This window comes from Mus musculus, chromosome 1 (assembly GCF_000001635.26).
Source record: "Mus musculus strain C57BL/6J chromosome 1, GRCm38.p6 C57BL/6J".
NCBI lineage: Eukaryota > Metazoa > Chordata > Mammalia > Rodentia > Muridae > Mus > Mus musculus.
This window is the reverse complement of record NC_000067.6, coordinates 13,189,257-13,211,562: the sequence shown is the minus strand read 5'-3', so window position 1 is coordinate 13,211,562 and position 22,306 is coordinate 13,189,257. Positions and strand designations below refer to the sequence as shown.

General features: G+C 45.5%; 1 protein-coding gene across 24 annotated transcripts in view; it reads left to right on the top strand.

Moving 5' to 3' along the window:
• Window positions 1–22,306, top strand: part of Ncoa2 (nuclear receptor coactivator 2) — a 235,123-nt gene that overhangs the window by 162,665 nt on the left and 50,152 nt on the right. For all 24 annotated transcript variants that reach the window (NM_008678.3, NM_001302702.1, XM_030252088.1 and 21 more), the window contains one exon: window positions 21,373–21,476. In NM_008678.3, the coding sequence (NP_032704.2) occupies window positions 21,373–21,476 (104 nt within the window). The remainder of the gene's footprint in view (window positions 1–21,372; window positions 21,477–22,306) is intronic.

Genomic DNA, 22,306 nt, shown 5'->3' with positions numbered 1-22,306 from the left:
TGGATACTGGTTCTGAGTTGACACTGATCCCAGGGGATCCCAAGAAACATTGTGGCCCTCCAGTTAAAGTAGGGGCTTATGGAGGGCAGGTGATTAATGGAGTTTTGACTGATGTCCGACTCACAGTAGGTCCAGTAGGTCCCCGGACACATCCTGTGGTGATTTCCCCAGTTCCAGAATGTATAATTGGGATAGATATACTCAGAAATTGGCAGAATTCTCATATTGGTTCCCTGAACTGTAGAGTGAGGGCTATTATGGTTGGAAAGGCCAAATGGAAGCCTTTAGAGTTGCCTCTGCCAAAGAAAATAGTGAATCAAAAACAGTATCGTATTCCTGGAGGAATTGCAGAAATTACTGCCACTATCAAGGACTTGAAAGATGCAGGGGTGGTGGTTCCCACCACATCTCCATTTAACTCTCCTATCTGGCCAGTGCAGAAAACAGATGGATCATGGAGAATGACAGTTGATTACCGAAAACTAAATCAGGTAGTAACTCCAATTGCAGCTGCTGTACCAGATGTAGTTTCCTTACTTGAGCAAATTAACACATCTCCTGGCACCTGGTATGCGGCTATTGATCTGGCAAATGCCTTCTTCTCAGTACCTGTCCATAAGGACCACCAGAAGCAATTTGCTTTCAGTTGGCAAGGCCAACAGTATACCTTCACAGTTTTGCCTCAAGGATATATTAACTCTCCTGCCCTGTGTCATAATTTAGTTAGAAGGGATCTTGATCGTTTGGATCTTCCACAAAATATCACATTGGTGCACTATATTGATGACATTATGCTGATTGGACCAAGTGAGCAGGAAGTAGCAACCACTTTGGACTCATTGGTAACACATATGCGTATCAGAGGATGGGAAATAAATCCAACCAAAATTCAAGGACCATCTACCTCAGTGAAATTCTTAGGAGTCCAGTGGTGTGGGGCATGCAGAGATATTCCTTCTAAGGTGAAAGATAAGTTATTGCACCTGGCCCCTCCTACAACCAAGAAAGAAGCACAACGTTTAGTGGGTCTATTTGGATTCTGGAGACAACACATCCCTCACTTGGGTGTGTTACTTAGGCCTATTTACCAAGTGACTCGGAAAGCTGCTAGCTTTGTGTGGGGCCTGGAACAGGAGAAGGCCCTTCAACAGGTCCAGGCTGCTGTGCAGGCTGCTCTACCACTTGGACCATATGACCCAGCAGATCCGATGGTACTTGAGGTGTCTGTGGCTGATAGAGATGCTGTTTGGAGCCTCTGGCAAGCCCCTGTAGGTGAATCACAGAAAAGGCCTTTGGGATTTTGGAGCAAAGCTCTACCATCATCTGCAGACAACTATTCTCCCTTTGAAAAACAGCTCTTGGCCTGCTATTGGGCCTTAGTGGAAACTGAACGTCTGACAATAGGACACCAAGTCACTATGCGACCTGAACTACCCATCATGAGCTGGGTACTATCAGACCCTGCAAGTCATAAAGTGGGACGTGCACAGCAGCAGTCTATTATCAAATGGAAGTGGTATATACGTGATCGGGCCAGAGCAGGTCCTGAAGGCACAAGCAAGTTACATGAAGAAGTTGCTCAAATGCCTATGGTTTCTACTCCTGTTACAATGCCATCTGCTGCCAAGCATGCACCTATAGCCTCATGGGGTGTTCCCTATGATCAACTGACCGAAGAGGAGAAGACTAGAGCCTGGTTTACTGATGGCTCTGCACGTTATGCAGGCACCACCCAGAAGTGGACAGCTGCAGCATTACAACCCCTTTCTGGGACAACCTTGAAAGACACAGGTGAAGGGAAATCTTCACAGTGGGCAGAACTTCGGGCAGTACACATGGTATTACAGTTTGTTTGTAAGAAGAAATGGCCAGATGTACGATTATTCACTGACTCATGGGCTGTAGCCAATGGATTGGCTGGATGGTCAGGGACTTGGAAAGATCACAATTGGAAAATTGGTGAGAAAGACATCTGGGGAAGAAGTATGTGGATAGATCTCTCCAAATGGGCAAAGGATGTGAAGATATTTGTGTCCCATGTAAATGCTCACCAAAAGGTGACTTCAGCCGAGGAGGAGTTCAATAATCAAGTGGATAAGATGACCCGTTCTGTGGACAGTCAGTCTCTCTCCCCAGCCATCCCTGTCATTGCTCAATGGGCACATGAACAAAGTGGCCACGGTGGTCGAGATGGAGGTTATGCTTGGGCTCAGCAACACGGGCTTCCACTCACCAAAGCTGACTTGGCTACAGCTGCTGCTGATTGCCAGATCTGCCAACAGCAGAAACCAACACTGAGCCCCAGATATGGCACCATTCCTCGAGGTGACCAGCCAGCAACCTGGTGGCAGGTTGACTACATTGGACCACTTCCTTCGTGGAAAGGACAGCGTTTTGTTCTTACTGGAGTAGATACTTATTCTGGTTATGGATTTGCCTTTCCTGCACGTAATGCCTCTGCTAAAACCACCATTCACGGACTGACAGAATGCCTCATCTATCGTCATGGTATTCCACACAGTATTGCTTCTGACCAAGGAACTCATTTCACAGCCAGAGAAGTACGACAGTGGGCTCACGATCATGGAATTCACTGGTCTTACCACATTCCCCATCATCCTGAAGCAGCTGGGCTGATAGAAAGATGGAATGGCCTTTTGAAGACGCAGTTACAGCGCCAATTAGGTGGTAACAGCTTGGAAGGCTGGGGCAGAGTTCTTCAGAAGGCAGTATATGCTTTGAATCAGCGCTCGATATATGGTACAGTTTCACCCATAGCCAGGATTCATGGGTCCAGGAATCAAGGGGTGGAAAACGGAATAGTTCCACTTACTATCACTCCTAGTGACCCTCTAGGAAAATTTTTGCTTCCTGTCCCCATAACTCTAGGTTCTGCTGGCTTAGAAGTTTTGGCTCCAGAGAGGGGAGTGCTCCTACCAGGAGCTACAACAAACATTTCATTGAACTGGAAGCTCAGACTTCCCCCTGGTCATTTTGGGCTTCTAATGCCCTTAAACCAACAGGCTAAAAAAGGAATAACAGTGTTAGGAGGGGTGATAGATCCAGATTACCATGGGGAAATTGGATTACCTCTTCACAATGGTGGTAAGCAAGATTATGTCTGGAGTGCAGGAGATCCCTTAGGGCGTCTCTTAGTACTACCATGTCCTGTGATTAAAGTCAATGGGAAACTACAACAGCCTAATCCAAGCAGGATGACAAAGGACGCAGACCCATCAGGAATGAAGGTATGGGTCAATCCTCCAGGAAAAGAGCCAAGACCTGCTGAGGTGTTGGCTGAAGGTGAAGGAAATACAGAATGGGTAGTAGAGGAAGGTAGTTATAAATACCAATTAAGGCCACGTAACCAGTTGCAGAAACGAGGATTATAAAGTAATATGAATGCCCATTGTAAATTTACTAATGCGTTTGCGATTGTACGAGGGATAGTTATATCATGTTAGGCGTATTTACAACCTTGTTATTGTTTCATGTGAACATGAGATATTATTTGTGTCAAGTTGACAAGGGGTGGATTGTAGTGGCTATTCCTGGTTGTCAACTTGACAATATTTGGAATGAACTACAATTTGGAATTGGAAGGCTCACCAGTGACCCTTATCTGGAGGCTTGGAGATCCTTATCTGGATCTTGGTTTGAAGATCTTGAGCCATAGTGGCTATGGATTCCAGAAGATTGAATCTCCGAGTTAAGGAACACACCTTTAATCTGGGCTATGCCTTTCATCTGGGATTAAAGGTGTGGTGGAACACACCTTTAATCTGGGCTACACCTTTTGCTGGAGACAATATAAGGACATTGGAAGAAGGGAGTCTAGCTCTAGTTCTTGCTCTTGCTCCTTCGCCTGCTTGCTGCGTGAGACTGAGTAACTGCTAGATCCTTGGACTTCCATTCACAGCTGCGACTGAACCATTGTTGGGAATTGGGCTGCCGACTGTAAGTCATCAATAAATTCCTTTACTATCTAGAGACTATCCATAAGTTCTGTGACTCTAGAGAACCCTGACTAATACACAGAGCCAGGGAGTGGCGCTGTGAAGGCCCAGGCTGGACCACTGTCTAGCAGAGCCAGGGGGTGGCACTGTGAGGCTTTGGGTCCCTGCGCTTACACTGAGAGAGGAGGGAGTGACTCAGAAAGAGTCTTTTCCTCACGACTGCCCTTTGAGCACTGTGGGCAGACTTAGCACTAAGTTCCACTGGACCTGTCCATCGCACAAGTGGCACATTTCGTCCTGTGTAGAAAAAGAGTGAAATAAATAATGCCAATATTGGCATCAGCCCCTCCAGGCCTTCCCAGTGATGGCAGTAGTGAACTTGCACAATTCCTGGGTGTGTTTGTCTACTTCCCTGTACTTAAAAGAGTTTCTCAGTACAGCAAGGATTTATTATTTATGCCTATCTACACAGACAGATGTGTGCATGCCACTACATTTTGTAAGATTCCAAATGTTATAATTAGCTTGTTACATAGGAGAAGGGAAGTGGTGGTGGTGAGGTCTAGACATGGGCGTGGTCAATCTGGACAGGGAGGGCACTGTGGGTACAGGCTGGACAGTAGACCTCGAAGCTGAGCCAGGGGTGACTCTTCATTATCTGAGTCTGTACCTCCCCTTCTGCTCTCTTCTAATTATTCTTCAGTTCTGGGAAGTTTCTTATTCTTTGGTCTGCCACAACCGCCAAACTCAGGTTTTGATGGGTCCTTCTCCCCAACCAGATGCGCAACTCTTTTTGTAAATGTCTAAGGATTACTGCCCTACAAAAAGGAAGGGCAAATTCACAAATAATCAGAAGAGAAGACAGACTTAGAGGAAGTCTTAGGCCTAGTTGTGAGCTCTCTGAAATGTAAGACGGTCGGTCGGTTCTGATATTTGCCTGCCTGCTGCCCAGTTTCTTAGTTCTCCTCCCTCTCCCCTGGGGTGGGGGTGGGGGTGGGGGTTGGGGTTGAGATGGGTTTCTGTTGTGTCACCTTGGCTGCCCTGGAGCTCACTGAGTAGCCGCCTGCTGTCTGTGAACCCTCAGTCCTGCTGCTTGAGTTCCCAGTGGCTGGGATTACAGGCTTGCACCACAGGCCTAGCTTTCTTTCCTTTGGCTCTGCTGAAGGAGAATCCCAGCAAGTCTTGGCTTATATAAAGATCTATAAGAAGGAGCCATTTCCTTTTTTTCTTTTTTGGTTTTTTCGAGACAGGGTTTTTCTGTGTAGCTCTGGCTGTCCTGGAACTCACTTTGTAGACCAGGCTGGCCTCGAACTCAGAAATCCACCTGCCTCTGCCTCCCGAGTGCTGGGATTTTCAAAGTCACTTCAGGCTGATTTCCTGAGAGTTCCATTGCCAAAAGATATTCCCAGTGAGGGGCTGGGAAGTATGAAGGAAGTCTCTGCAGTCTATGTGTGGAGGAATCTCCAGTCTTGCCAACTGGTGTTTGGCTTGTAGTTCTGAAGTTACCTTCAGAACACATTACCTGACATTGAAGTTTGGAATCTCTAGGTGTGTTTTCAAAGCCTGGTAATTTTATCAATAATATAGTCAATGATTCAATATAATTCAATAATGTGTTTACTGTCTCTTCTTGGCCTATAGGACATGACAGCGCTAATTCCATATATTTTAGGTATACCCATTATGAACAATTTAGGTTTTTTCTTGATATTATGTTTTAGATGGAGGGGTAGGGATTGTATAAGGATTCAGTGTACAGCTCTGCAGCACAAGAGCCATGTGCCTGCCATGACCACCTCTGTTAATTTCCTTTCTAGTGAGTCCTTAGCTGCATTACCAAGTTACTATTCCCTAATAGATGTTTAGATGCCCACTCAATTTTCTTCCTTGATCTAGTCAAGCTGATGCTAGGCGAGGCTGCACTCTTCTGTAAGTCCATCACTTAACTGAATTTAACTTTAGGAATTTAACAAAGTATTCTTATCCCTATAGAGTGTGTTCTTAATCTAAATTTTTGAGACATGTCTAATTTCCTCGGCAGTTGATTTATCTAGAGAGGGTAACAGAAAAGATCTTTATTAGCCTACACATTTTCTTTTCCAAAACTTTTTTGAGCGGCTCCACTTGAATGGCTGCTTGGACCCATTCACATCCTGAGGTGCCTGCGTTGCTCTGGCACTGATGGAAGCTTATTTTGAGCTCAGCAGTCAGTCTTGCGACGTTCCCTCGCAGATGAAAGCATCCCTGGTCTTAATCAGCATCTCTTCATTGAACATCCTAGTAAGTGCTGTTTCCTCAACTCAGCTGGTCCGACAACTGGCTCTCCCGGCTACATTCATAAAGTAGTACTACGGCTAACTTAAATGTTGAATTTTCTATTTTTATACGTTTATGACATGTTAAAAATAGTTCACTCGTTCTATTTCTGTGCTCACCTTAGCTGTGGCAGTATGCTCAGACTCAGGAGAGCAAAGCCCATGCAGACTCCTCCAAAAAAATGGAAAATAGTACTTTTTGGAATGAAAATTACAAAATCAGATTCCTCAGCTGATTTGTGTGCTTGGGTTTAAGACGGATCCTCTGTGAAGAACTCTGTCCTGTTGTCTTTCAAAGTGGCAGCGCCTCTCCCTTTTCCTGAGTGTGTTTACCTGTGAGCAGTGTGGGGCATGGAGTCAGGTGAAGAGCCAGGGTTTGGTTCCGAGCTCTGGCAGTCCTCTGGTAACACTGATACTATCCAGATACAACTCGATGGCTTCCAGAAGACATAGCAAATTCCCTCAGCCACGTTAGGAAGTGCAGAGGGAAACCAACTTGGATTTTTTTAGATTTCCTAAAGGAAATGGCAGCAACTGAGTGAAAAATGCTGAGTCACCATTGAGTGAGGACAGTGGCCCTGTCCCTGCATGCTGCTTTAGTCCAGCCTACTCAGTTGGACATCTCCAGTTGAACGTTGACTGGACTTGTCCACAGCTCCACAAAACATATTCCTCTTCCTTTATCTTTTTATAAACACATCAGGTTTCCCATCTCAAAAGCAACATTATTTTAATATTTTAAAAAGAAATGAATGGGGTGGTGATACAGTTTAGCAGATAAAAGCTCCTTTTGTACCTGTGTACGCAGGACGCACATGGTGGGAGAGAACCCACTCCCACAGTTATCTTGTGAGGTCCACCTGTCTCATGCGCACAATACTACAGGTTATTTTCTGTTAAAGTATTCCCGTATTGCCACAGGAACTAACATATGTGTTCTTGTCTATAAAGAAAAGACAAGCTAGCTATGGTGCTGACTTCGGCTTTAAATGGATAGAAGAACTGTATAGCAGGGTTATAGTAAGTAGCTTATCACAAATGTGTGTGATACTCTTTCCCTCTAGAAGAAACCTGTCTGTAGCCTTAGAGCTTAGAATTATAAATGTACCCATTCCATTTTTAAGCCTGAGTAGCTTCAGATTTTATCATAAAATATCTTGATGTTTTCAAAGTCTCCTTTTATTTGTAATTTGTGAGCAGCTCCTTTAGAGACTTGTTTTTCTGAAGCTGTTTGTAGTTGTGCACGCAGGATAATCCTGCTTGGCACCTGTCTTCCGTAGAACTCGGTATCCACGTGCATTTTTTCCTGAAGCCTAATCATACCCTTGTGAAGCAGGGCGTTTTGCAAGCGATTAGGGGTTGCTTTGCTGAGTCAGCATAGCCTTACGGCATTATGATAAGCTCAGAAAAGATTGAGGTCATGTACTAACTTGCTCCTGGGGAAACCCAGGGTGCAACCAATGTTTTTCTTGGCGACTCAAAGCTGACAACTGCCGATATTCTCTTTCCTCTGAAGCACACTGTTCATTGATGCGATTTGAAAAGACAACAAACAGCACATGTGTATCTGAGACAGGCTATGGCTTGAGTAACATGAACTCAGGTGACATGAGGCTGGTGCCATCTCCTGTAGTCAAGGCTGGAAATCCATAGAGAAGGGCTACCTCCTCCCCTGCAGAGCTTCTGACTGGGTCTTCCACCCTGTCGTATCTTCAGCCATATTGTCTGCCTCGCCTGCAAGCCATCACATGGTAGCAGCATTGCCTCGCCTGCAAGCCGTCACATGGTAGCAGCATTGCCTCGCCTGCAAGCCGTCACATGGTAGCAGCATTGCCTCGCCTGCAAGCCGTCACATGGTAGCAGCATTGCCTCGCATGCAAGCCGTCACATGGTAGCAGCATTGCCTCGCATGCAAGCCATCACATGGTAGCAGCATTTCCAGAGAGGCTTCTTACTTGCAAACTGTCAACCTTTGCTGAGACTACACTGGATTCAAAATGTCATTAATGTACTGGGGACAGCTTCGTTGCTGTGAGCGTCTTCCTGTTCATGGCTACTCACTGTGATGTGTTCCCAAGGCTCCTCGCCTTCTGAGAGATTCTCTTCGTGTCTTAACCACTAGAGAGCCAGGATACTCGTGGCCTATACCCCTGCCACAGGTGTAAAGATCCCTGGAGAGTTTACTGAAGATGCAGTTGTCACACTTTAAGTCAGTCCTTCTGATTTTCTGCAGGTGGATCTGTCTGCTTGAACAGTCTTTTTAATTTAGAACATAGAACATTGTGAGACCCTAGGGAATCACTAAGGCACGGTATCTTTCCTCAAACTTCCCAGATTTGCTGGAGAATGGCAGAGATATGAAAGGAAAAGATTTAGTCATAGAAGAGTAGTCATGATCCAAAATTGGAAAATTTGTAAAGGGACCTTAGTTTATTTCATTTTGACCTCAGCGTGCAAATTGGCCACTTCCTTGCCTATCGTTTCACGGGGCTCTGAAATATGCGGTGCCGGCAAGGTCTTGTCTGCCTCTGCACCCGGCTGAGCACGGCAAGTCCAAGCCCAGCCGAGCACGTGTCTGCTCTGATAGTTGCTGCCCGAGTGTCAGTCGTGGGCATTTGCTTGATGATTTGGTCACTGCCGCTCCTGCTTCAGAGTTAGAAAGAAAGCATCTGTGTCAGAAGGAACCAGTCAGAAAGACTGCCTTACACACTGCTTTCAGTGCACACTGTTGTCTCGCTGAGGGGCCTCCTGAGTGAAGACTTGGTAGAACTTCTTCCTATAGCATCTAGGGTTCAATCCAGAGGACACGTGTGGTTGTCTCCATGACAGTCGCCATTTCTCTCTCCACCCAGTTGTCCCTGCTCACCCACATGTGTCCCATGCCCGTGGTGTTCTCGGTTGTCCCTGCTCACCCACCCATGTCCTGTGCCCTTGGTGTTCTTGGTTGTCCCTGCTCACCCACCCATGTCCATGGTGTTCTCTGCCACATTTTGAGTACACTTATCAAAAATCAACAGAGAAAAGTAGGGTTTCGTTGAGTAAAAAACAAAAAAGCTTGTGAGATGGCTCATTGGATAAAGGTGCAAGGACCAAGGCTGATTCGGTCCCGACTCAACAGACCTGAGTTTGACCCCAGAAGCCCACATGGGGGAAGGAAAGAGGCCGGCCACCTCTTCACTAGGCAGCTCCCAGCATTTGCAGCATTTCGTTTTCATCTCTCCATTTAGAAAAATAAATGTGAGATTTTTTTTTCTTTTTCCAAGCTGTGCCTTAATCCCAGCAGCACTCAGGAGGTAGAGACAAGGGAATCACTGTGAGTTATGACTCTAGGCCAGCCATAGCTTCATAGTGAGACCTGTCTAAAAAACCAACAGCAGTCCCTCCACCGCTGCCAGACAACATGTAAAAACCTCTCTTTGAACCAAAGAAAAAGTAAGCATACAGAGGAAAGGGTACCCCATAGAGGATGAGGACACCCCATAGACTCTGTGCAGGAGTCACTGGCCATGAGCTCCACGTACAGTAACTGTCCACACATCTTTGGTGTCTAGACTCCTGTAGAACCAGGTTGCTAGCTGCTAGAGACTTTCCACAGAGCTGATGTGCTGGCTTGAACCCGTAATGCCTACATCCAGGAGACTAAGGCTTCTTTTCCTCCACTGCCACAGGATTCCTCACCAGCCTGAGCTACAATGTGTAAGATTTTTCTGGAAGAAAGCCCCTCCTCCACTATGTGACATATAACCCTAGGAATAGGTTCTATGAACCTTGATTGACCCTCTCAGGAGCTTCAAACATGGGGGCACTGAACTTGCCCCCTTCCTGTCACTGCCTTTGTTCTGGTAGATTAGACTGTTTAGCTCAGCCTACCCCCTGCGTAGCCAAACCATGATCTCTCTTGTCAGTGTGTTGCTCTCTGCTTATGTGATATGACTTGGCATAATTTGAGGTTTGGGGTCTCTAAATTGGATGATTGGTGCTTAATTATCAGCTGTTTTGCACTGGGGGCAGGGGTTAAATTGGGAATACCTGCTTTTCACCCACTGCATCATCCGGTTCTCTTGTGGATTCACAGAGGCCAGAGCAAGAGAACCAGGGATAGACAGGAGTGATCAGAAAAGATTGCTAGGACCCGAGGAGGTAAACAGAAAATGCACACAGCTGCTTGTGGCCATCTCTAGAATGGAATCCACTCTACTGTGGAAAGAAACTAAAATAGAGATGCCCAGACAGAGAAGACTGAAGGGTCGGCTGATCTTAGGGAAGTTCAACCAAAACTCTGACTCAGGATGAGAGCAAAGAGGCTCTGAAAGGACTGCCCATGCAGTGAGGGTCAGGAGGCAGGATGGGTTGCAGGCCTCTCTGGAGCGCTGACAGTGCGGTAACAGAGCCAGCCCTCTCCTCCTCCTTTCCTACACCCCTGTATTATTCTCTGCTCCTTTGCTGGCTTTCTTCATAGAACCCAACTTTACTGTTGTCTTTGGGTCTACCAAGTGAGTTGAATAACTCTTGCAGGGATTGCGACCCTTGAGCAGAGGTTCTCAACCTTCATGATGCTGCAGCTCCTCCTTCAGTCCCTCTCATGGTGACCTCCCAAACATAAAATTATTTTGTTACTTTATGACTGGATTTCGCTACTATTATGAATGTAAATAGAGGTTCTTCGACCCCCACAGGTTGAAAGCAGCTCTTGTAGATAGATTTTGAGCACGACTTCATCTTCACTAGCCAAAGCTTCTTGTAGCTTTGGAAAGGACACAGCTTGTAACACTGTCTTTCACACAGATTCCCTCCCTCTCCCACACGGATTCTGTTCTGGGGATTAAATCTGGGGTTTCATGTGTCTCAAGACTGGCCTTAAACTCAGATCCACCTACCTCTGCCTCCCAAGAGCTGAGATTAAAGGTGTGTGCAACTACTGTTTAGCTAGGATTTATTTTCTTAAGAGCACTGAATGACTAGGGAAGGTTCTGATCTAGTAAAAGCTCATGATGCCCAAATTGCTTTGTTATATATTGTGGCTCCCTAGATGAAGGTTGATTAAATGGGTTTTTGGGGTCTTGCCCTCTGAAACTTAGGTGTAGGGTGACCTCTGGAGCCTTTTCTTCCTCAGGGATGCTTTTCACAGTGGCTCCATAGCCTTCTGAGCTATCCTGGGATCCTGGCTGTGACCGGTCTGCCTTTCACTCCCTACTTATGATGGCTCCAAAGATCTATCTTCACATACATCTCCACCCAGCCATGTAAGAACAGACAAGTACACAGGCTCTGTCTTAGGGTTTTACTTCTGTGAACAGACACCATGACCAAGGCAACTCTTATAAAGGACATCTCATTGGGGTTGGCTTATAGGTTCAGAGGTTTAGTCCAGTATCATCAAGGTGGGAGCACAGAAGCATCCAGGCAGGCATGGTGCAGTCGGAGCTGAGAGTTCTACGTCTTCATCTGAAGGCTGCTAGCAGAATACTGGCTTCCAGGCAGCTGAGTGTCTTATAGCCCACACCCACAGTGACACACCTACTCTAACAGGGCCACACCTGGAAATAGTGCTGGTCCATGGGCTAGGCATATACAAACCATCACAGAGCCCGTGGATCCTGGCTAAACTGAGCTCAATTCCTGCTTCTCTGGGAAGCACTCAGTATCAACACTGCATGACGGAGCACGAGTGTTAGTGGAGTACGGTGTGAGGACAGTGGGACACTCTTGGGAAGATGACATTCCTAGGGATAGTTTTTCGTGGTGATGAGGACAACAGCTGGAGCAAAATGCTTATTCAACTTTGCCCTGGCTCTCAAGATTTTAGAAATAGCCTCTGTCGAATGTATTTCCAAACTGAGCTATTATGACCATATTAGTTTCCATAGTTCATGAGAAACTTTGAGTGTTTCTATAATTTCGTGGAACTTGCTTTTTTGAGCCAGCACGTGTAATTTTTCTCTGTATGTATGGGTGTTTTGCCTGTGTACATTGTTTTGCAGTGCCCCACAAGGACAGGAGAGGGCGTCTACTCTCCTGGGACTGGGGATACAGCGATAGTGTGTGGGAATGGAACCCAGGCCTTCTGGAAAAGCAGCCAGCACCATGTATGTTTTAAAGAAATGAAACGTTCATAATGAGGGAGGTATGCAGTTTGGTCCTTTGAGAGGCTGTTTCCTCTGCCCCTTCCTTCAGTTTCATCCTGCCATTCCATCCATCTGTCCAAACCCTGAGTCTTCTGCCCCTTGTTCTGAGAGCTCCTAAAGCCCCACTAGTCACAGTTTTACTTATTGGAGTGCACCTGTGGGGTTAGATGTGTGTGCAAGCATGGGCCAGGCACACATGTGAAAGTTCGGGGATAACTGGTGTGAGTCTGTTCTTCCATCATGTGGATCCCAGGGTTCAGACCCATGTGGTGAGGCTTGGTTCTTGGTGCTGAGCCACCTCACTAGTCCTAAATGTACTTGAAACAAGTATTTTTTATTGGTATTGGCCTTTGCCTCGCAAACTCTTGCTGTAGAAGATGAAGGTGCAGATCCACTCACATTGAACAGTTGGGTGATAGAGAGAGAGCTGGAGGTGCACACACCACAAATTTAGTGGTTGATGCCCTGATGAACTTGTTTCCTCTTTGTTACCTCTTGGTTTCTTCCCTTGTGGAACTGCTGGGGCAGTGTCCATGAGCTTTCACTGCCAGTGTGGTTTAGCCACCTTATTTGGTTTTGTTTTTCTCACCCTTTTCCTTTTTGCTTCTGTAATGTATCTTTACACTCCTTCAGGCCCTGACCAGTGCAATCACAGGGATGTAAATTATCGGAAAGAGATACTTTGGCTAAATTGTTAAACACTCACATTGTCTTAGTCAAGGTTTCTATTCCTGCACAAACATCATGACCAAGAAGCAAGTTGGGGAGGAAAGGGTTTATTCAGCTTACTCTTCCACATTGCTGTTCATCACCAAAGGAAGTCAGGACTGAAACTCAAACAGGTCAGGAAGCAGGAGCTGATGCAGAGGCCATGGAGGGATGTTCATTACTGGCTTGCTTCCCCTGGCTTGCTCAGCCTGCTCTCTTATAGAACCCAAGATTACCAGCCCAGGGATGGCACCACCCACAATGGGCCCTCCCCACTTGATCACTAATTGAGAAAATGCCTTACAGCTGGATCTCATGGAGGCATTTCCTCAACGGAAGCTCCTTTCTCTGTGATAACTCCAGCTGTGTCAAGTTGACACAAAGCTAGCCAGTACACACATGACTTCCAGTGTCCATGTTACCTGCCAGTGAATCCAACAGGTAGTGTGTTAAATAAAAGTTGTTTGTGGGCATAAGAGAGTGAGTAGATCTCTTGGACAGGCAGGTTCTAGCTAGTTTTACCTAGTGACCTAGTCTTCTCTAGTAACCATCTCTCTTGGAAAGTGTAGTCTTTAAAGGAGTTTGTGCTGGCTAGTTTTATGACAACTTGACACAAGATTTAATCATCAGAGAGGATGGAGCCACACTTGAGAAAATGCCTCCATAATATTGGTCTGTAGGCAAGACTATAGGGTATTTTCTTAATTAGTGATTGATGGTGGAGGGTCCAGCCCCTTGTGGGTGGTGCTATCCCTGGGCTTGTGCTCCTGGGTTCTAAAGCTGAGCAAGCCATGGGCGTAAGCCAGTAAGCAGCACTCCTCCATGGCCTCTGCTTTAGCTCCTGCCTCCAGGTTCCTTGCCAGTTCAGTTGTTGTCCTAGCTTTCTTCAGTGATGGACTACAGTGTGGGAGTGTGAGCTACAGAAACCCTTGCTTCCCTCACTTGATCATGGCGTTCCATTGAAGAATAGAAACCCTAACTAAGACAGAAGTGAGACCAAGGCTTAGTTCTCTAATGATGGGTGTCAGTCAGGGGATATGTGTAGGGTGGGAATGGCCTTGAAGTTGATTGAGTTTGCTTGATTTGTGCAGAAGGAAAGTCATGATATGCTAAGTAGAAGCTCAGTGTCAAAAGTGAGGGAGGCAACTCGGGTCTTAGGCTCCTCCCACTGCTAACAAAGTGCAGCTGCAGGTTTAGTGTGCACGCACGCACGCAGGGCAGGTGATCCTGTTGAAAAGATGAACCCGTTGGAGAGCTCAGGAAGGCCGTGTGTTTTCTGTTAGCAGAATGCTTCCTAATGAGTAGGAATGTGCTGCCGGTTTCACGGAGCCATATGGCAACTTTGCTAATTTTAGCTGGGTGCAGTTGCCTGATTCTTTCCTTTTGCCTTCTAGAACCTCTGAGATGCTGCACAACTTTTCTTGTAACTTTTAACCTGTGCTGCTTGGCCAGACACTATGTGTCCCTGTTTCCATGACTTCTTTGTCCCTCATGGGTCTGTACAGGTTGTACTGCTACCAAGTTTCACAGCCAGGTACTGCATGCAACACAGGGCAGGCAGGGCAGAAGCAGTGCGTGTATTCCCGGTAGGATCTTAGAGTCTGCTATGCAGGTGATTAGACTTGTGTTTGACATCAGCCCATTGAAAAATCGATAGGTTTCTGAGTGAATGCTTTTACTCATTTTAAAGCAGTGGGATTAATTATAAAACCTGTGTAGTGTATCTGGTTCATTTTAGCAAAAGATTTTAATGTTCTACTCTGAATAACTTGGATTCAGTTTTTTTTTTTTAAAGGCAGTGCTCTTCATGCTTGGCCTGATGTGAAAGTCATTAATTGGCTTTCCAGTCGAGGGTGGATCTGGTCTCGAGCACACAGGGATTTTTATATGTATAAATATCTGTGCAGTATCGTCATCAGACAACATGTCACAGAGTGGGCCCTAGTTGATGACGTCTGTCTTTTTAAAGCTAATGTTTGTAAGCTTCTACAGCCTTTTTTATTGAGAGAGAGAGAGAGAGAGTGAGCGTTCGCAATTGAGCACACACGAAGGTGTATATCATCTTCTCCCGTGATGATTCCTCACCTCATACCTGTAACGGGTACTCCAGTGGTACTTGAGTTTCTGTCTGCCTGACGGCTGCCACTGCTCTGCTGGAGTAGAGCAGTCATGTGACTGCCCATCAGAGCCAAGGCTGCCATCCCTCTATTCTGAAGGGAGGGACCCTCTATTCTGGCAGTGTTTTATGGAAAGACTACACTTAAATGTTCTCAGTACACTTGGCTAATAAACAAATACACAATACTAATATAAAAAAGCATTAGTTACCACCACAGACCAATGAATATACCTCAGAGGAATCTAAAAAAAAATAAAACTATTTCATAATTCCCAAATAGCTCATATGTTTTCTTTTAAAATGAATTGTTTTTTACAAAGCTGTATTTTTGATTTATTGCTGTTCTCACCAGAATCTGGGATTTTGCTTTCAGACTTCTCCTCGTGCATGGCAGTGACGAAGAGCAATTTAATCCATCCACTTCAAAGAAATGTTTTTCCTGCATTAAGTCAGTTTTATTTCTAGAGATCAAATGCCCCACCTTTTCTTTTGTTCTTAGAGAAAGCACAAATAATAATTACTTATGAAAAATAGGAATTTAATATTAATGATTTCCCCCCGTTTGCAGTATGACTCATCTTACACAGTCCCTGAAGAGACAGGATTTGTTCTCTGCTTTGAAACTGGAAATCTAATTAATTGGTATTAGATTTTTGGAGTACAGGCAAATGGAAGAGGGAGAGGGTGGGACATCGGGAACAGCCACCCAGGAGGACAAGGGTGGGCAAAGGTAGAGAAAGGGTTGGTGGGAGGGCTGTCCTGCCAGGGCTTGGCGTTTGTAAAGCAGAGCTGTGACATAGCTGTTCTATGCTTTTCAGAAATCTTCTGGAGAGCATTGTGCCTTCGCTGTCACTCTCTCAAGTCAGAGTCTTTATCTAAAGAACACGGCCGGAATGGCTAAGACACAGCAGGGACATGTGAAGTCAAAGCACAGAGGGACTCTGGAATTTAAATGTTAGCATCTCTTTCTCTGATGTTGTGATGAGATTTCATAAGGTTGTGATCATGGAAAATCTGGTACCAGCCTTCCACTGGTTCCTCTACCAAAGGGTATTTTTATAACAATGTATTTTTATAGTTAATGGATGAAGAAAACTAAATATAGTTCATAACCACTGAGAAAATTGCCTAATTTAAAATATTAAATGGTGTGTTTTAGTATAGAAATGCTGTACTTACGGAAGTATAAATATCTAAGAATCAAAGCTTATTTTTATATGCTGCATACAAATGGCTTACTCATTGCTGCACTGTCTGAGATACAGCACATGTCCAGTTAACATACAGTTAGTCCCAGAGGAGAGCTCCTCACCCCTCCCCCAGCTCCCTCCTCCTCCCTCCTCTGCTTTGCCTCCCTACCTCTGCAGCTCTTATTTAATGTCAAGGCCGAACTGAATATTGGGCAGAAGTGGCAAGTACTTCATGAAAAAGTACAAATACTGAAAATTCAGGACAAGTTTTTTGTTTATTACAATTGCTTTAGTAAAGCTGGGTTTCTGGGTATTTTGTATCACTTGTTATTATTGACTAGTTTTTATTATTTTACTACTGAGAAGTGGCCCAAACGTAAACTCAATGCAGAACTGAAGAACCTTACAACAGATTGTCTAGAAAATGCATTCCAAACAGTGAGGTGTACAGGACTGCGAAGCTGGGTTTTCCCTGCCAGAGACTTTCTGGAGACGCTCTCAGGCTCCACACCGCTTGCCTTGTCGTGGTTCTGCACACCCGAGTGATCTTTAAAGTTACATGCTCCACTAATACAACTTCAGCCTAATACTGAACATTGTTTCTTTGGTCCTCACTACACCTCTAGTTTTGGTCATTTGGGGACACCAGAATATTGGCTTTTTTCACAGTGGGGTAGCAGCAGCGATAGTGCACGCCTCTGATCCCACTACTTGGAAGGCAGAGGCAAGTAGCCAAGCCTGGTCTACAGAGCAAGTTCCAGGACAGTCAGGGTCACACAGAGAAACTGTTTCTCAAAAAAACACAAAAAACAAAAAAAGAGAAAAGAGGAATATTGTTTGAAGGCCTGCCTGAGACTTGTGGTGGTCTTCTGCCACTGGTCCACAGGTCTAACCCCTAGAATCTAACCTAACCAATCTTAACATTCATGAAACACAGCCACCCATGCCCAGCCATCCCTCCCTTCTCTGAACTAAAGTTGGCTCCTTACGGCTCAAGCCTTCATTTTCCTCTTCTGCTGAATGACACGTGTTCTGCCCTCCTGGAAGCATTGTGAACTACTGGCCAATAAGGACTACCTTGACACACCACCCACTCACCCACTCCAAGGCCCTCGGGCTGTATTCCACTGCCTATGTGGGCTGTGATGTTAGAATCACCTGCTGCCTTTTTCCTTTTAAAGATTTACCAGGTGAGTATTAAAAGGAGAAAACAGCATATTTTGTTATTATAAACAGTTTTCCAGTATGGTACCTATTTTTATCCAAGTGTTCCAAAGTCTCTCCTAGCCCTTGTTCCGTGTTCTATCTGATTGATAAGTTTCTAAAAAGAAACTTGTGTGCTGATTTGCTCTTGGTTCTTTGTATCTGTCTTTTCCTAAAGGTGTAAAATGGTCTGTTTGAGCATATTGCTGCAACAGTTAGTTACACACCCAGGCCTGGAGTTTATAAGTGGCAGGGGTACTTGCCTGATTGAGTTGTCATAAGGAAAGTTGTGTACTTTACACAGAACTACTAATAGATGAATTTACTGCTATCAGAAAGCTATCATACCCTTTAGATATATGTCTCATAAAGTCTAATGATTGCTCAAGGGCTATGACAAACATCACTAAGATGTGTTTATTTGACCCTCAAAACAACAATAGTACTCCACTGAAAGAAGCGATCAGAATCTCCTCTGACCATAACCTTAGGTTTTCTAGCAGGTGATTTTAAAAACTGGAGAAGGAGTCTGAGCACCAGCCCTCACTCTTTGCCCCCTAACTCTAGGTCATGGCCAGCTGCCTTAGGCTCTGCCCTCAGACTACAGTGGTCCTCAACACTGCCTTCCTGTGTGTCATGAGCTAGGTCAACTTTGATTCCTTGTCAGGTTATTTTTGTTCAATGATGACAAAAATATCTAATACACATGGTAACATATTTGAGAGGTATTTTCTTTGATACTAGTTTTTATACTCTTAAGTTCAAGTAGTAGTATTTTATTCCATTAGGGAGAAAATGTTGTTTGTTTTAGATTAAAACTTTTTAAGGGCTAGGGAGAAGGATCGCAGGTGAGAGCCCGGGCTGCTCTTGTAGCTGTCAGTAACAGGCACGGAGTTCCCATTCACAGCAACTGCAGCTTCATCTCTCACTGGATCCCCCAACATTACCGTCAGCCAAGTGCCCCCCCACACACACACTCCTTCTCTAACCCGGAGCCTCACATTTACCACCAAGCTGCATGCCTGACCCAAGTCCAAGGAATAAGATAGAGATTTAACAGTGGAGGATGAACTGAGAGAAGAGCAGAGGCGTGGGAATTTACCGTGTCCACACAAATGTCTCTCTGTAGAGCAATTCTCTGGAAACCCTGCGCCGTACTCCTCAACCCTGCCCCTCGCCTTGCTTTCTAGGCTTGAGCTGCACCCTGAAGTGGAGCTCAGAGGGGAATAACTTTCCATTCCACCAACCTTCGAATTCACTAACTCTCACTGTGCCCAGGCCAGGGACAGCCCTCTTTGTCGGCCAAACAGAGTGACATTCCTGGCCTACAGTGCTGGCTGTTGAAGATACAGATGTCCTGTTCTGGCTTACTAATCTGCCTTCAGTGCAGCGGCATTCGTTCTGTTTTATGGACTGAGAAGACAAGAGCACTCAGGCATCCTCTAGAGCGTTGGTTCTCACCCTGTGAGCCATGGTCCCTTTGCAGGGGAATGACCCTTACTCTGGGGTCACCTAAGACCAGTGGAAAACAAAAATGTACATTATGATTCCTAACCGTAGCAAAAGTAGAGCTAGGAAGTAGCAATGAAGATAATTTAGAGTGGGGGTCGCCACACCATGAGCAGCTGTATCAAAGGCTGACAGCATTAGGAAGGTCGAGACCCACTGCTCTGGATGCATATCGGACTGATGGAAGGCAAGCCCTCTAGTCTGTGCCCGTGTCCCCTACAGTCTGAAACCTTGGGAGGACACCTCTTGTGTATCCTTCTGCCAGAGGATATATCTAGGAGGACACACCCCACAGACAGTGAGGGGCACAGGAAAGGACACCGTGTGCTCCATCTGAGCAAGGGTTGTCAGCACCTCGCTCCTCCACACTGAAGAGTAAAACTAAGGGTGCACGGGGAGGGCCTCAAACCCACACAGAACATAGTGCATGCTTCAGAATCGATGACTCGTGGGAGCTCAGTGCCAAGCATGCAGGTTCCCTTGTAAGGCGGTGACCGCTCTGCAGTGCCCAGAGAAGTAGGTAAGGGATGTGGTGGCACAGGTCTGGGTCCTGTGCTTCTAGGTGGAAGAGTGAGGGTCTGACTAAAAACCAGCGTCCCTGTCTTTGGGATTTACCAGAGAGAAGGGAGTCCTATACAGTAACAATAGCAGCCAGTCCTATGTCCTATGATTGGAGAAGAGGGTGTTTCCTGCGCTCTGAGGACCACTAGGATGAGTCAGAGCCTGTGGAGAGGCGACTTTTAGGGAGCTCTTAGGGAAGAGAGCAAACCACGCCACAGGTAAGACGGTAGAGGAACCAAGAGAAGTGGGCACAGTGTGTGGCCGGTCAGCTCTCTGAAGAAAACGCAGTGTGATGCTCTTTGAGAAGACCAGAGTGCACCCAGTGCTTGTGGTTAGCAGTTGTCGCATGAGGAAGGATGGAGAGCCGAGGACAGCCTGGGGAGGAGGTTCTTTCCTACTTTGTAGTTTCTGAAGTGTGTTTTACATCTGTCATTGACATAGCCATGATGCACAGGTGGCAGACACTGACACTTGGTTTGCCTCGTTCTGAACTGTGGTGCTAATAATGGACTCAAGCCGGAGCTACAATCTTCTTTGTCTACTGGCAAATAGACATCATAAACACTTTCCATTGGGAGCAGAAAGATTTGGAGGATCTACATAATTCCCTAATTATTTTTAGGTTCCATAAATTAGACTTTAACAGATTTTTTTAAATACTGCATAAAATTGTTTTTTACAAAGAAAATAGTTACTATGGTCAGGGAAAAGCAAGTTGATTGTGAATACTAAATTGAGTTACAGTTTCGTTTGAATCTTTAATTTTTTTACATTTAATTATAATGAAAACATGCAGCGTAAACAAGGATGTAATTTATTCAGTTTACATGTAATTGGCACATTGCTTTTGTGTTGTTTTCTAACAGGTTGTGGCTGTGTATGTTATGCTGTAAACTTACTTGCCATCCTTGAAGGAGCTCATTTGCACATGTATTGATAGCTATGCATCTTTTCCCCTGTAAGCAACTACTCTAATGCTGATGGCACGGGCTGGAGAGATGGCTCAATTGTTAAGAGCACTGACTGCTCTTCCAGAGGTCCTGAGTTCAATTCCCAGCAACCACATGGTGGCTCACAACCATCTGTAATGAGATCTGGTGCCCTCTTCTGGTGTGTCTGAAGATAGCTACAATGTATTCATATATATATATAAAATAAATAAATAAATAGATTTTAAAAAAAAATGCTGATGGCACGACTTCAGCGCTGTCTGGGAGTTTGAGTCCTGGAGTGCTCGCTGTCCAGCTCCTCTGTACAAAGTCAAAGCTCAGCCATTGACATCCTCTGAGCGCCTGATGGGGCTGCTCACCCCATCTGCGTTGAGTCATTGAGTGCTGTGAGCAGGCCAGGTCAAGGCTCTGAACTCGGAGCAAGAGGACCTCACCCCACCCCCTTATAATTGTGCCATAGGATGCTCAGCTTCATAATCTATATTTTGAAAATGTCTGCCAGGAACAGCATGAACCCTCTAAACTCATTTTCTCCAGAGCCTGAAAGGAAATCTGATACATGTATTCTGGAGGTGAGAGGTGCCATCTGGGTCCTCCTCCTAGCCAGTCCCGCCCTCCAGGGCAGTTGGCTGCACTCTAATTCATTCATAGGCACACCTGACCCCAGCAGAGATTTTGGTGTTGATGTGCCCTTGGTGTGCACCACTATTTAATTTGCTCTTGTGTTTTGTTGCAGAGAAAGCAGCAGCTGCCAACATAGATGAAGTGCAGAAGTCAGATGTGTCGTCCACGGGGCAGGGTGTCATCGACAAGGATGCACTGGGGCCCATGATGCTTGAGGTAACCACAGCCTTACCTGGTTTTGATGCTTGGAGTACCACGCTCCCGTGGCTTTGTATCACACATGTTTCAGTATTCATGTGCTGCATTTATGTATGTTCAGGTACATATGATTTAAGGAGAATCCACATTGCTGTGCTTACTGATGCAAGTGGGAATGTCTATCTGTGAGCTCTTGCCCCAGCAACATTCTCTGTATGTGGAACAGCATAGACTTCAATTAGATGAAAATACGAAGTGCAGGTGTGAATTGTCAGTTGAGCACTTATTTTCTGAAGCTGAACTTGGACGTCCTATTGAAGGGTGGGACTCTTGCCTCAGGCTCAGGGTTCCTGTGTGCCACATGCCTCGGCCTGTGTAGACGGTTTAAAATGTGAGAGCCAACAAAACGAGGGTTATGCTTTTTAGGGCTGGTAATTCCAACTAGTATGTTTTTCTCATAGAAGTCAAGGTTAAAATAGGAAGAAGGAACTTTTTAAAAGCATAACCGAGTGACTGGCCTTAGGGCCTTAGGGCAGCTACTGTCTCAGGCTTATAAAATCCTCCTTGTTTTTTTAATGAGTACTAAACACCCAGTGCTTTACTGTCCCTCTTTCAAAGTTAAAATTCAAGATGTGGGCTATGGTAAAATGAGAGAAGAAATAGCAGTGAATAGACAGAGCTGCCTGAGACATAAATTATCTCAAGTCTCGTGGCGCTCTGCTCTGCTGAAGACATTCTAAGCGTAAAGGACCACGTGGTCAGAACCGCGGCGTTGTGCCTGCTCTGTGCCTGCTGCAGCAGGCTTGTGGATTCAGGACTAGGATTTTTTAAACAAAGCTAGTTGGCAC